At 33.2% G+C, this 13,615-nt stretch overlaps 1 protein-coding gene across 1 annotated transcript in view; it reads right to left on the reverse strand.

Annotated features, from left to right (window-relative positions):
• GALNT13 (polypeptide N-acetylgalactosaminyltransferase 13) overlaps positions 1 to 13,615 on the reverse strand; it is an 870,176-nt gene that overhangs the window by 356,847 nt on the left and 499,714 nt on the right. Inside the window, exon 7 of the mRNA XM_074215960.1 lies at positions 7,907 to 8,024. Coding sequence (XP_074072061.1) covers positions 7,907 to 8,024 — 118 coding nt within the window. The remainder of the gene's footprint in view (positions 1 to 7,906; positions 8,025 to 13,615) is intronic.

Consider the following 13,615-nt stretch of genomic DNA (forward strand, 5'->3'; position numbering starts at 1 on the left):
TAGCTATATGATTCTATGTAAGTCACTTAACACTATTTGCTTTAATTACTCATCTAGAGACTTCTGGCCAAGATGGCAGAGAGAAGACACCCACTGTTCTAAGTGCTCTTTATCTCCCCTCAAAAATAACTTGAAAGAAATCTCTTAACAGAAAATCTATCAACAAAACCCAGAAAGGGAAGCTAGGAGAAGAACCCCTACAAATAATGTCTGTCTCAGGGAACAGGGTATGAACCATGATTGGAGACCAAAATGCCAGCACACAGACAGCAGTGGGGGGAAGCCAGAGGACTGGCCTTAGCTGCAGAAGCTTTGTTAAATGGTGGGTCTGAGGAACAACTTTATCCTCAGAATATTTGGTCAGGGGAAAAGGAGCTCTGGTGAGCCCCAGTCAACAGAAGGGTGAGTTCCAACACAGAGAGTCACAGAGCACACCTGGAAAATAATCAGCTGGGCAAGAAACCTGATCTCCATATACTTTGTGGAGCATTCTTCCCAGAAGAATAGTAAAACAATGCCCCCCACCCCCGCCAGGGTCAGATGTGGGCAACAGAGTTCACTCAGCTGAAAGGGAGATTAACTCCCTCCTCCAGGGACCAGCACATTGTTCAAAGTCAACTCTGTACCTACAGCTGAGGTCCTCAAACACTTTAGAGAAAGCAACCAGTGCTCCCTACTGGCCAGACCGTGAAATTATTAAGCCAAGTGAACAAAGCTTCTAGGGTTTTCAAAAACAAACATCTGAGAGCCAGCCCCTCTCCAAAACAAGATACTATGAAAATGAAGAAAGGCCATGGAGAACTACTTAGAAGAATTACATTCTAACCCAGAGAGATCTAACACTTCTGAGGAGAATATGAATTGGTCTCCAGCCCAGAAAGACTTCTTTGAAGAAATCAGAAAGGAGTTTAAAATTCAATCGGAAAAATTGGGAAAAGAATCTCAAGAGAAAATTAACATCTTGCAAGAAAAAATTAACATCTCAAAACAAGAAAGCAAATCCTTGGAAAATATAATTGGAAAATACAAAATGGGAATAATACAAATGCTCAATTGGGCAAATGCAAAAGGAAAATAATCCCCTTAAACCACACTCAGGCCAATAGAAAACTCTTTCAAAAATAGAATTTATCAATTGGAAAAGGAGTTACAAAAGGTAAATGAAGAAAATTATTCTTAAAAAAATGGAATCTGTGACTTCATGTCTTCATGAGACAATAAGATTCTGTTAAACAAAACCAAAAGATTAAAAAAAAATAGAAGAAAACGTAAAATACCTCATCAGCAAAACCACTGACATTGAGAATAGATCAAGAAGGGACAACATGAGAATTATAGGTCTTCCTGAAAACACTGAAGAGGAAAAAAAGCCTGGACTTAATATTACAGGATTTAGTGATGAAAAATTGTCCTTATATCATGGAACCAGAGGGGAAAATAGTTAGTGAAAGAATACATTGATCCTCTCCTGAAAGAGATGCTAAAATAAAAACACCAAGGAACTTTGTGCTCAAATTCCATAACTTGCAAGTAAAAGAGAAAATCCTCTAAGCAGCCAGAAAGAAATAATTTAAATATTAAGAAGCCACAGTAAGGATAATGCAGGATCTTGCTACATCAAAATTAAGGGAATGAAGGGCCTGGAATGAGATATTCTGTAAAGTAAGGAACTTGGAATGCAGTCAAGAATCCACTATCTTGCAATGCTGGGTCTTTTTTTCCAGGGGAAAGGATGGACATTTAATGATATGGGAGACTTCGAACATTTCCTGATGAAAAGACTAGAGCTAAATAGAAAATTTGGACATCAAGGAGGAGGCTCAAGGGACAGAGAAAAGTTTAAAAAAAGGTAAGGAAAAAAGACTGCTATCTAATAAGATGAAACTGGCTACATCCCTATATGAGAAAAAGATTCACATAACTCTTGAGAACTGTAACTCTATTGGAAAGAATACACCTAAACAGAAGTATGGTCATCCGTGACTTATCCATGAGACTGTTATCCAATAAGATTAACTTGGCAAAATCCTTTCCTGGGAGAAAGACTCTAATAACTCTCCAGAGATGTAACTCTATTAGAGGGAATATATTTAGCCAAAATTGGTGGACACTCATAACTTTCCTGTGACTCAGAATGATTTCAAAACTATACCTCCTTTAAAGGTGGGACAGAAAGGAGACAGAATGATGGAGGAGATTGAATGGGGTAAATCTCATTACATGAAGAGGTACAAAAGACATATTGTAATAGAGGGGAAGAAGGGAAGATGTGAGAACCACCTAAATCTTCATCTCATCGAATTTGGCTTAAAGGTAACTTGCACACCCTCAGTTAAGTTAAGAAATTTATCTTAATTTTCAAGGAGAAGAAGGGAAGGGGAACAAAAGGGGGAAAAAACAGAAGAATGGAAGGAAGAAGAGGAAAAGGGAATGGGGAAAGAAAGGGGCAGGGGTTTGATATAGCAGGGCAAACACACTGAAATTGGTGGTATTGAGGAAAAAATACACTGGGGAATATGGATAAAGGGAAAAACAGGGGAAAATACAAACAGAGGGAAGATAGCATAGAGGGCATAGCATAGTGAATAGCAGAGTGTATTAAAATCCAGAATCCTACAAAGTGCTGCTTACAAGAAACCCATTTGAAGCAGAGAGATACATATAGAGTAAACGTAAAAGGTTAGAGCAAAATATATTTTGTTTCAGTTGAAGTGAAAAAATCAAGGGCAGTAATCTTTATCTCAGACAGCTGCAAAGATAGATAGAAACTATCCTCCTAAAAGGTACCATAAACAATAAAGAAATTTCAATGCAAAATATGTATGCACCCAATGGTATAGCATTTAAATTATTAGGGAAGAAGTTGAAAGAACTACAGGAAGACAGACAACAGAACTCTACTAGTGGGAGACCTCAACCTCCCAGTCTCAGATTTAGATTAATCTAATCATAAAATAAACAAGAAGAATGTAAAGGAGGTAAATAGATTTTGAGAAAACCTTGATATGGTAGACTCATGAAAGAAACTGAATGGGGATAGAAAGGAATGTACCTTTTTTCTGTAGTACATGGTACTTACACACAAATTGACCATGTACTAGGGCATTAAAAACCTAATGATCAATTGCAGAAAGGAAGAAATAGTGAATACATCTTTCTCAGATCACAATGTCCTAAAAATTATATGCCATATTGGGCCAGAGAGAAATAGAACCAGAACTAATTGGAAACTAAATAACCTCATTTTCAAGAATGAGTTAATCAAGCAACAAATTACAGAAAGAATTAATTATTTTATCCTAGATAATGACAATAATGAAAAAACATACCAAAACCTATGGGATTCAATCAAGGTGACTGTCAGAGTATATCTTATATCTTTAAATGCTTGCCTGAATAAATAAGAGAAAGAGGAAATATTGAACTAAATATGCAACTAAAAACATTAGAGAATGACAAATTAAAAAGCCCCAATTAAATACCAAATTAGAAATTCTAAAAATTAAAGGAGAAATTAATAAAATCAAAAACAAGAAAACTATTGAACTAATAAATAAAACCAAGAGCTGGTTTTAAAGCTCTGGTCAATTTAATAAAAAAAAGAAGAAAACTTATTTGCTAGTATCAAAAATGAAAAAGGTGAACTTACCACCAAGCAAGAGGAAATTAAAGTAATAATTTGCGAATGATTTTCCCCAACTCTATGCCAATAAATTTGACAAACTAAGTGAAATGGATGAATATTTACAAAAATATAAGTTGCCCAGATTACATGAAGAGGAAATTATAAACCTAAATAACTCTATCTCAGAAGAAGAAATTCAACAAGCCATTATTGAACTTCCTAAGAAAAAAATTCCAGGACAAGATGGATTCACAAGTGCATTCTATCAAAGATTTAAGGAATAATTGGTTCCAATTCTATATAAATTCTTTCAAAAAACAGGTGAAGACAGAACATTTTTTTTGCAAGGGAATGGGGTTAACTGACTTCCCCAAGGTCACACAGCTAGGCATTGATTAAGTGTCTAATGCCAGATTTGAAATCAGGAAATCCTGAGCCATTTCTGCCTGACTCTTTCTATGACACCAATATAGTGCTGATACCTAAACCAGGAAAAGTGAAAACAGAGAAAGACTATTATAGACCTACCTTCCTGATTAATATAGATGCAAAAAATCTTAAATAAAATCTTAGCAAAATGATTATAAGTTATCACTAGGATAATACATTATGATCAAATAGGATTTTTCCCAGGAATTCAGGGTTGGTTCAATATTAGGAAAATTGTTAATATAATTGCTTATGTCAATAACAAACCTATCAGAAATCAAATGATTAGATCAAGAGAAGATCAAAAGGCTTTTGACCAAATCCAGCACCCATTCCTACTAAAAACACTAGAGAGTGTAGCAACACATGGATTGTTCCTTAGAATAATAAGCAGTATCTCTCTAAAACCATCAGCTAATATTATATTCAATAATATCATGGGGTGAAACAAGGATGCCCACTATCAATACTAGTATTCAGTATCATGTTAGAAATGTTAGCTTTAGCAATGACAAGAAAAAGATATCAAAGGAATTAGAATTAGAATTAGGAAGGAAGAAATATAAGTTTCACTTTTTGCAGATGACATGATAGTATACCTAGAGAATCTCCTCAAATCATCAAAAACTATTAAAAATAATTAGCAACTTTAGCAAAGTTGCAGGATATAAAATAAACCCTCATAAATCTTCAACAATTCTATATATGACTAGCAAGATACAGCAGAAAGAACTAGAAAGAGAAATCCCATTCAAAGTAACTTCAGACAATATAAAATAGCTGGGAGTCTACCTGCCTGAGCAGACTCAAAACCATTTTGAAAACAATTACAAAAGACTAATCACACAAATAAAATCAGATTTAAATAACTGGGAAAATATCAACTGTTCATGGATAGGTTGAGCTAATTTATTAAAAATGCCAATTCTACCAAAACTAAACTACTTGTTTAGAGCCCTACCAATTAAACAAAAAAATATTTTAATGTGTTAGAAAAAAATTTCAAGTATATTTATATGGAGAAGTGAAAAAATAAAGAATTCCCAGGTATTCATTGAAAAATAATGCAAAAGAAGGTGGCTTAACCTCACCAGATCTAAAATTATATTATAAAGTATCATTCATCAAAACTTTCTGGTATTGGTTAAGAAGTAGAGTCTAATATCACTGGAATAGACTAGGAAATGATTATAGTAATCCATTATTTGATAAATCCAGAGTCCAACTATTGGGATAAAAACTCTCTCCAGTAAAAACTGTTGGGAAAATTGGAAGTTAATATGGAAGATACTTGGATTAGACCAACACCTCACACCCTATACCAAGATAAGATCAAAGTGGATACAGGATTTAGACATAAAAAACATTATAAGCAAACTAGAAGATGTCAGATCTATGGAAAGGGAAGCAGTCTTTGATCAAGGAAGATAGGGAGAACATCACTAAAAACATACTAGATAACTTTGATTACATTACATTAAAAAGCTTTTGCACAGACAAAACCACTGTTAACAAGATAAAAAAAGTAGTAAATTGGGAAACAAGTTTTTACAACTAGTATTTCTGACAAAGGACTAACTTCCAAAATATACAGCAAACTGAGTCAAATTTTCTTTTTTTTTTTTGCAAGGCAAATGGGGCTAAGTGGCTTCCCCAAGGCCACACAGCTAGGTAATTATTAAGTGTCTGAGGCTAGATTTGAACCCAGGTACTCCTGACTCCAGGTCTGGTGCTTTATCCACTACGCCACCTAGCTGCCCCTTAAATTTTCAAAAAAAAACGAAGCCATTCCCCTATTGACAAATGGTCAAAGGATATGCAAAGGAAATTTACAAATGAGGAAATCAAAATGATCCATAGTCATAAGAAAAATTGCTCTAAATCACTACTTATTAGAGAAATGCAAATTGAAACATGTCTGAGATACCACTTCATACCTCTCAGACTAGCCAACATGACCAGAAAGGACAATGATCAATGTTGAAAGGATGTGGGAAATCTAGGACACAAATACATTGTTGGTGGAGCTGTGAACTCACCCAACTTTAATGCAGAGCAATTTAGAATTATGCCTAAAGGGAAACAAAAATGTGCATACCCTTTATCCAGCAATACTACTACTACTGGGTCTGTACTCTGAAGAGATCATGAAAACAGGTAAAAACATTACTTATAGAAAAATATTCACAGCAGCCCTGTTTGTGGTGGCAAATAATTGGAAATTAAATGACTGTCCTTCAATTGGGGAATGGCTTAACAAACTGGTATACGTATGTCAGGGAACATTATTATTCTATTAAAAACCAGGAGGGATGGGGATTTAGAGAAGCTTGGAGGGATTTGCATGAACTGATGCTGAGTGAGATGAGCAGAACCAGAAAAAAACATTTTATGCCCTAACAGCAACATGGAGGTGATGATCAACCTTGATGGAATTGCTCATTTCATCAGTGCAACCATCAGGGACAATTTGGAGATATCTGTGATGGAGAAAACTGTCTGAATCAAAGAAGAAATTTTGGAGTTTGAACAAAGACCAAACACTTTCAGCTTCAATTTAGAAAAAAAAAACCTATTATCTTATGTAACTTTGCTAACTCTTATACTTTATTTTTCTTCCTTAAGAACATGATTTCTTTATCATCACATTCAACTTAGATCAATGTGTACCATGGAAACTATGTAAAGATTAACAGAGCATTCTGTGGGGAGGTGGGGGGAGAGATACAAGAATAGGGGAAAATTGTAAACCTCAAAATAAATAAAATATTTCTTTAAGGAAAAATTACAGTTCTAGAAAATGTAGTGGAGATGGAAATGATAAAACATTACAGTACTCTTGTCAATAAAATACCAAATGGTGTCATGTAAAAATAGATAAAATTGAAGAATAACTGAAAACACTAAACTGAAAACAATTGAGCAATAAAAAGACCCTATTAGAAAAAGTACTGATTCTTCTAAAGCAAGGAACTTTGTTTAATAAAATCTGTCTCATTATTTACACATTTCTTGATAGTCAGGTTTATTTATGATTTTAAATACTGAATAAAAGTAAACATTAGTTCTCAAGCTATGGTTGATAGATTCTTGGTCATAATGCTAGGAAGTACTGAATTCAATTCCTGTCTATGAAATATACTTCTTTTATGATCTTGGGTTAGTATTTTTACTTTTCTAGGTACTCAGTTTCTTTCAAAAATTTTTGTTTGTAGAGAAGCTGCCAACCTACATAGATATATAGAATTTTGGCACTGAAATATTATCTTTATCAAAGAAAAGTCCCAGGACCTTTCACTATAGAATACAAATGTCATTTACCTAATAGTCCTGATCTCTTCTGTATCTATAAAGTAAGTTCAAGATTTTAAAAAACTTGAAAGGCAACTTTATAAATAAATTAATTTTTAAAATAAACTGTATTAGATAAAAAATCACTTTACTGAAGTAGTTAATATTTCTTTAAAAGTAGTATATTAAAGAATAACATCAGAATTAACAAAAGAAGATCCTAAAATGCCCAATTACATATACATTCACAAATTTTGGGTAAAAAAGGTGAAGTTTGTAGTGTTATTTTTCTCCCCCCCAAAAATTCCATCCCAAGACAGTAAGAGAACAAATAGTTATGTATTTTTCTCAAAATACAATTGTGACTCAACAAAAATTAAAAAACAACATATATAATTTTGCCAAATGACAATCAAAGCTACATATGACATATTGCAAAGAATTATTCTTAAATGTGTACTGAAATTATCAATCAATAGATTTCATTTTGTTTATAAAATGTTATTCAATGTTCTGCCTATGATATTCATAATAATATAAAAGAAGTAAAATAACAATTACCCTAAAAGACATTTCAAGATTCTCTCCACCCCAGATATCCATTCCCGCATCGTAAGCTCCTATCTCTTCAAAGTAGTTTCTGTCAATTGAAAATAGCCCGCCAGCCATAGTAGGGGTCCTAGTTGGAAAAAAAAAAACACAGAAATGATTTTCTTTGAAAGACAATAAATGGAATTTCTTAAGTGCAATTTTAACATACACCTCCAGAGATGATTATATTTTTAAAGGCATTGAAAAATCTTAAACTTAAACATACAAATAATAGGAATACTTGCAGATATATTTATAAAATATGTATAATCTTATTCATATAAAAACTAAATATGATTGTATAAAATATCCATTAACACACACATTTGTGTGTCTTTTAAATAAGATCTTTGAAAAGATTGAAATATCACCTTGAAAGAACTTAGAGAAACAAATGTTCTATGTCTTGATCCCTCTTCTCAAATGGCTGAGAAGATCATGAATGTCTCATTCCTAATCTTTTTTAGCAAAATTACAAATTATTAAATTATGCACATTCAGATTAAGTTCAATTATTTGTGGATAATGAATATATTGTCCTCTTAGAAGATCCTTACTGAATATTTAATATTTTTGGAAGAGAAAATATTGTTGGTATTGGAATGATGAAAGCTCTAAAATTATCTCTTTCAGCATGAAAACTATATCTGCCAATGGTTTGTTCCTCTTTCAAGTGAATAACAGGGGAGGAAAAAAATACGTTACCCTGAAGCTGACTATAAGTCAGTAGAATCCTCAGGTTAGACAGATCATCTAATAGTGACTCAAAACTGCAAGGTATTTTCTCCTTGTACCAAAATGCCTTTTTCTTTCTTCTAACCAAAAAAATCCCTATACAAGATTCAAAAGGTCAAGCATTGCCTTTAGAAAGAACATTTTTCTATTTTTATTTTTTATATCTTGACTCAAGCTTGTGATTTTATCATTGTAATGATTTCTTTGTTTTGGAAATTCTTCACACTGATATAGATCAACAGTCCCTCTTCAACATGAGAGGTGCTTGGAGCACTGGGAGTTCAAAGGACTTGACCACAATTAAATAGCTAGTTTTTTTTAAAGTGAGCCCAACTAAAAGGGAAATGTAATGGGAGTAAGAGAAAGGAGAGGTGGAATAGACCAAAATATTTCATATAATAAGATTTTTTTTATTACAATGAGCTATTGCAATGATATGGAAGGGGGTAAGGTGAGGAGGAATGAGGGAAACTTTGCTCTTATCAGAGGTGGCTTTGAGAGGAAACAGCATATATACTCAAGGGGTTATAGACATCTAGAGTGAGAAGGAGGTAAGGGAGATGGGGGACAGGGGAGGTGTGAGTGATGGAGGAGAGCGTGGACTATGGGGGGAGAGTGGCCAGATATAATACATTTTATTTTTTACTTCTTTCAAGGTAGTAGGATTGGATGACCTGTCTGGGACCACAGGGCCGGTTGGTTGCTGGGCCTTACAGGTGTATATGGGCTTGGGGCCTCTTGGCCCCAGGGCCATTGATTAGCCTGCTGAGCCACTCAGCTACATTATAGTAATGTATAAAAAAAAAAATTTGTACAAAAAAATAAAAATAAATATAATAAAACTCACAAAAAAAGTTAGCCCAAGTCTTATATTACCTCTGTCTAGAGTAACTTTTCATGCCTAATTGTTCTCAAAATGAATATTTAAACAGAATAATATTAATGAGGGAATTGAGGTATCTTTGGAAGGAAAGAATATTTCTCCCTTCTTTTACATTGCAAATACTATTCTCATTTAAAATAAAAAAACACACTTCCAAATAAATCGGTGGACAGAATTATTTTTGAATGTGACCTTATATATGGATTGTACAATTTTGTTTCTGTTTTTTACATTTAGACTGACATTCAAGCAAGAATTCAGCTTGTCTTATCCACACAGTGCGTGTAACACTTAAGTGAAATACTTCCTTTACTTTCACTTGAATGTCTTCATCTGCCATAGGTTATGCTCACATCTCCTAATAAGATAGCACCATTCACTGAATAACAAGCAAATAAGGCTATACTTGGGCATATACCATATTGCAGAGTTCTGAATTTCTCCCAGTGTGTCTAATGTTTCAGACTCAGGTAATTAACTGTCTGTCATTTGGAATAGCTTAAGCTTCCCAGGTCTCAAAGCTGCTTTATTACTTTTGTTCTTGCTGAGTTTCTGTCAAGCCTAGTATCATTGACCTTCGCAAATTATAATGAGAAACAATAACAAAGATGAACAGATGGTAATGATTGACTGGCCTCGACCCTGCACCTAAGTGGGGATTTGGAACTCAATGGCAATAACTGTAATAGCATGGTGTTACTGGACCGTCTCCATCATATGACTATAAACAAACATTGTTGCAATTATTCTATCGTTATATTGCCAAATAGTTTGAAGTGCTAAGTGATCCATTTTAAATGACCACCCCAACGTGCCTAGACACTTATCAAAATAATAATAAAATGATAAAATTTTTTAGGAAAGCAAAACAAAAATTTCAATTAAATGAAGATCATTTCTGCATAGAGAAGACATATAAAATAGAAGGCTATAAAATTATTTACAAGTATTTAATGAAATTAAATTTTATAATTCTAAATAAAGAATAATTGCAATATGTTTCCAGAATACCTGATAAAGTACAAGGTGAAGAAAATTGCCTATATCTCTGTTAATTTCGTAGGTTTTTATGGTAAATAAAAAGGTAGCAAAAAATAAACATTTGCATTATCAGTTGAACATTGTTTCCTATTGCCTCTTGACTATAGAATATTTAATATCTATGTACATTATTGGGTTTTTTTTTTCTGTTGGTTAGCTTGTCTTGACCTTCTAAAGTTCCCCACCTTGACAAGTCATCTCATACTTCCATGGATTTGCATAAACCATAATTTATGCCTGAATTTACCTTTCTCATTCTTCAATTTTGTTTGGTTTTTTTTCTCTAATCTCTTCAGGTATTGATGCTCTCTTTTTCTCTTCAAATTACATTGTAGTTACTTTCCTTCATGTATGTTGTATGGCACTATTAAAATGTAAGATCCAACCTGGTAGACATGTTTTGGACAATACCATCCACAGGAAAACAAAACAAAATAAAGCAAAAACCCACAGAACATGAATGGCTACTATGTTCATTTAAAAAAAAGTCATCTCTTATGTTTTTCCTCCCTATTGCATGGCTTTCTTTCTTTTTCTTTGAGCCTAACTCCTCATACAAAGATGACTAATGTGAAAACATGTCAAACACAAATGAACATATGCAACTTTTCACAGACTTTTGATCACTGAGGGGAGGAAAGTAGGAAGGGAGGATGGTAGAAAAATGTGTAACTTATAAATATTCATGTGGATGAATGTTGGAAAAACTTTCAAAACAAGTTATTGGAAAAAATAATATTAAAACATCAGAAAAAAAATGTAAGGACCTTCGGGGGTAGTGAAAAAATTGTCTCATCCTAATAGGCACTTGAAAAATATTTGCTAAATTCAATTAAATTATAAATGTATAATGTTTCTAAATATTTGTGTACACATACAGACACACACACACACACACATATATATATGGAGAGGCGGGAGAGAAATAATTGTATGCAAGGCACTATATTGTTGATTTTGTTTTTATGTTGTATCTGTGTAACACACAAGTCATAAGTTGATGGAAATCAAGTTGACAACTTTGATCTTTTTAAAGGAGGACTTGTATTGCTGATAATAATGAGGACTGTGTAGAAGAACATTGCAGAGAATTATGTTTTGATAATCTTTCATTGTTTACCTTATGGATTAAAATAGGGAAATATATTCCAAAAGAAGTGAGTGACAAGCAGTCTTGCCAAGCCAGATAGATGATTAGCTAGAAATAAGTATGATCTAGTCTCTGCAGCAGAAACATTGATCTGATAGTATTCAAATGCATTTGCTATTTAAAGGGGTAGAGGTGTCCAAGCATAATTAAAATCTAGAGCCCAGAATGGCTTTTTGGAATTAAGATTTTGATTTATGTGTGTGTATTTGATGAATATATGTATGTTTGTATGTCTGTCTGTCTATGTAGCTGTCTGTCTGTCAACCTACCTACCAATCTATCTTTCTGTCTGTCTGTGTCATTTTTACTATTTTCATTTTTATTTTTTGTGTTAGTAGCATAAACATATGGAAAGGTTTTTTTTAGTGATCATCTGCAATCAAAATAAGAAAAGAATTAAATAATAAAGTTCTTTCCTATAGGTTTTTTGAGGTGGAATATATATGAAGACATTAAGAAGCTAGATGAGCATGATAACTTAATCTTTAGAATTTGGAAGTCAGAAAAAATAGTGCTAGTGGAATATACATTCATTTAATAATAACAAATATTTCTTTAGTTGTCCAGCCTTCCAAATAACTATCAAATCACAATATTGCACTCATTTTAAATCGACAATATTCAGTATGTGACAGCTAAGTTTCTAAGAATATAACTCCCCGCATAGTCATACTTCAAGTTGCTTAATGCCTTTCCAAGGATTAGATGTGTATACATACACTAATACTCTGATGGAATTGTAACTTTATAAATGTGGTATTGCCTCCAACCAAGCAGACACCACCATTTGTATCAGGACTTTCTGTAAGAATATGTACATGCACAGGGGGGGCCTAATTTTTTTTTTAATATTCAGAATGTGTTTCATTGAAACTTCCTTCAAACTCAGAACAAAATTCATTTATCATTAATTTTGTTAAAGGGAACTACCACACTAGTACTTATCTAAACCTGTGAAATTACAGGACCAACTAAAAAAAATGCAAACATTCAGTGTCTCTTTGTATATCATAATCTTCAGCAGCAGCAGCAGCAGCAACAGCAGCAGCATCTCTTTCTCTTTTTTCTTTTATCTCTCTCTCTCTCTATATATATATATATATATATATATATAAATACTTTTACTTAATAGGATTAAGATTTATTAATGAAAATTTTTTTAACATAATTAAGAGAAAAATATAATGATAAAATTGTGGAGAAAAATAACTGAAAATATAAAGAATTAACAGGAATGATAACATGAGTAGAAATAATGAAGATGAAACATACTACTGATCTGTTGATAAAGGTAGTGAAATTAAGATGCAGAAAGAGACATACATTTTTGGAAATCACTAAAGTAGTGATCTGTTTTAGTTTACTAGGTAGATATATACTGAGGGATTTGTGTGTGGTTTTTTTTTCTCAATCTGTGGGGGAAGGGTTGGAGGAAACATGTGGCAGCTATTTGGGTCAGTAGTTAGGGCATCCGAACTCATCAGTATGACTTGAGTTCAAATTTGATTCAGACACAAAATAGCTGCGTGCACCTGTCCAAGTTATTGGGTTATCTGAGTTTCCTCATCTGCAAAAATGAACCGGAGAAGGCAATGGCAAATCACTGACATCTTTGCTAAGAAACCCCAAAATTGGTAACAGAGAGGGACATGACCAAAACCTACTAACCAGCAAGTGCTAAAAAGAGAATAACTTAAAAATCATTTAATGAAAACCCATTACTACTTAGGAAACAATTGTGACCTAGAGAAGTTGTGATTTTCCAAAGTTCATATAGTAATAATAGAATTGGGCTTTAACAGAAGGAATTTAAACCAGCAGAGAAGTGGTGGGGATTTGGAAGAGGACAGGTAATTATGATAGCACTGTT

The sequence above is a fragment of the Macrotis lagotis genome, chromosome 1, assembly GCF_037893015.1.
Source record: "Macrotis lagotis isolate mMagLag1 chromosome 1, bilby.v1.9.chrom.fasta, whole genome shotgun sequence".
NCBI lineage: Eukaryota > Metazoa > Chordata > Mammalia > Peramelemorphia > Peramelidae > Macrotis > Macrotis lagotis.